The sequence below is a fragment of the Aureococcus anophagefferens genome (assembly GCF_000186865.1).
Source record: "Aureococcus anophagefferens unplaced genomic scaffold AURANscaffold_1165, whole genome shotgun sequence".
NCBI classification, from domain to species: Eukaryota; class Pelagophyceae; order Pelagomonadales; family Pelagomonadaceae; genus Aureococcus; species Aureococcus anophagefferens.
Window position 1 is genome coordinate 1 of NW_008706280.1, and position 2,130 is coordinate 2,130.

Genomic DNA, 2,130 nt, shown 5'->3' on the forward strand with positions numbered 1-2,130 from the left:
CCGCGTCCAAGCCGCCGGGGGGGCGCGGGATGGGGGGGTTACTTCTAGGGGTCACTAAGGGCCCATGAACGCCCCCCACACCGCCGCCGGCCCGCGTGGGCTCATGGTGGGGCTAACCAGCATCACGGTTAATCACGGCCGGGTCGGATCGCGGGTCCTTCGGATCTCGGCAGGGGCTGTGCCTTGCGTCTCGGCCGCCCACCGCAAGCTCTGCCTTCGGGTGTCCGCCCGCGCCCACGATGCCGCGCCTCCCGAAGACGGCGACGTCTATGGAGGACGGCGAGCCGAGCCTGGGCCGCTTCGTCGTCGACGCCAACGCGGGGGGCGAGGGCATGGTCGTCGAGGTCAAGGTCGGCGGCTGGCGCGTGCTCCTGTCCGCCGACGGGTCGCGGTCGTCGAAGCGGAGCGCGGCCCTCGAGTACGTCGCGGACCGGGAGCCGCCGGAGGAGTTGGTGGGGCGGTGCGCCGCGCTCGGCGTCGCGTTCAGCCCCTACGTCGGCGAGCGGCGCGTCGTCGCGCGGACGCGCCGCTCCGAGGACGGCGACACGGCCGCGCCGCGCCCCCCCGCGGGCCGCGAGCACCGGGGCCGGTCGTCGGCCGGCGGCGCGAAGACGCCGGCGCCGGCCGTCGGCGAGGTCCTCGGCGCGCTCGACGGCGACGCGTGGCGCCGCGGCGTCGTCGTCGGCGTCGAGAGGGCCATGGATGCGCTGGCGGACCACGTGCTCGTCGTCGACTACGAGGGCGGCGCCGACGTCGTCCGCGAGCCCTGGCCGCCCGCGGGCGAGCGGCGGCTCTACCGCGCGGCGCAGAGCGACCGCGTGCCCCTGTGTGGAAATCAAATCTTCAACACAACTTCAATGTGCGCGTAATCGAACGATTTGGACCAGACTCTTTCGCTGTGCTTCGAGAACTCGACGAGAGCAATCGATTCGTCCAAAAATCAGCCGAATCGACTTTGATTTGACCGAGATAGAGAGTTCTGAAGCTTGGTGGGGACCCCCCAAACCAGTGGTTGATTTCCACACAGGCGTGCCCCGCGCGCTCGCGAAGCCGCCCAAGGCCCTCGTCGGCTTCGGCTACCGCGCGGCGGACGGGGCGTTGGCCCACGTCGTCGGCTTCCGCCTCCACGACGGCGACGCGCTCCTCGTCGAGCTCCGCGGCGCCGCGCGCCTCGTCCCGCTCGCCGACGTCCGCGCGGCGATGATCGCGGACGAGGAGTCGGTCTTCGGCCGCGTCGCCAAGGCCCAGCGCCGGGCCGCCGCGCCCAAGCTCCCCGCGCGCAAGTCCGACAGCCCGACGCCCAAGCGCAAGCGCGGCGCCGAGCCCGACGACGACTCGGACGCCGACGGCTCGGACGACGCCGCGGACGACGCCGCGCCCGCCGCCGCGCCGGGCCTCCCCATGCACGCGCTCCTCTTCTCCCCCGTCCAGTCCTAGGCCCGACACACCCGCCCCCTTTTGTAACCCCGTGTTGATCTTCACGGTGAAGCTTCCAATTCTCGTGATTGGCGCGATGGAGAGCTCGCCGGAGCAGTCCTCGTCGTAGAGCTCGAAGAGCGACGCGGCATGGACGCCGCCGTCGCCGCCGCCGACGCGCTCCTGGCCGACGAGGTGCCGCCGGAGTTGGGCGTCGACGGCCGGCGCTGGCCCGTGTGCCTGCTCATGCTCGCCATGGGCAGCCTCCAGGCGTCGGGCTGGATGGTCTTCTCAGCATCCGACGCGGCGTCGCGCGCGGCCTTTGGGCTGGGCTCCGACGGGTCCCTGGTCCTCGACTGGTTCATGAACGTGGGCACGATCTGCTTCGTCCTCGCGCTGCCGCTCTTCGGGAAGCTCCTGCGCCGCCTCGGGCCGACGCGGGGCCCGCACGCGGCGGTGTCGGTCGCGGGCTGGCACGGCGCCGCGTTAAGCTCGGCCCTCCGCTGCGTCGCCGTCTACGCGCGGGGCGCGCCCTGGGCCGTGCCGCTCGCCTTCGTCGCCTGCGCCGTCAACGGCGCCGTCGCCCCGGGCTTCTATTACGGCTCGGCCGTCGCGGAGGTCTGGTTCCCGGAGACCGAGCGGTTCCTCGCGCTGGCGATCCTCGCGATCCCGGGCACCGTGGGCCCGCTGCTCGCCTTCGGGTGCGCGCTCCTC

At 72.9% G+C, this 2,130-nt stretch overlaps 1 protein-coding gene across 1 annotated transcript; it reads left to right on the plus strand.

Annotated features, from left to right (window-relative positions):
- Nucleotides 1-181: 181 nt before the first annotated feature.
- On the plus strand, nt 182-2,117 carry AURANDRAFT_72891 (hypothetical protein; the record flags this gene model as incomplete). The annotated part of the gene is made up of 3 exons (XM_009044984.1): nt 182-816; nt 1,028-1,425; nt 1,624-2,117. Coding segments are annotated over 3 exons (1,527 nt in total), but the record flags the coding sequence as incomplete, so codon positions are not given.
- Between the last annotated feature and the right edge of the window lie 13 nt (nt 2,118-2,130).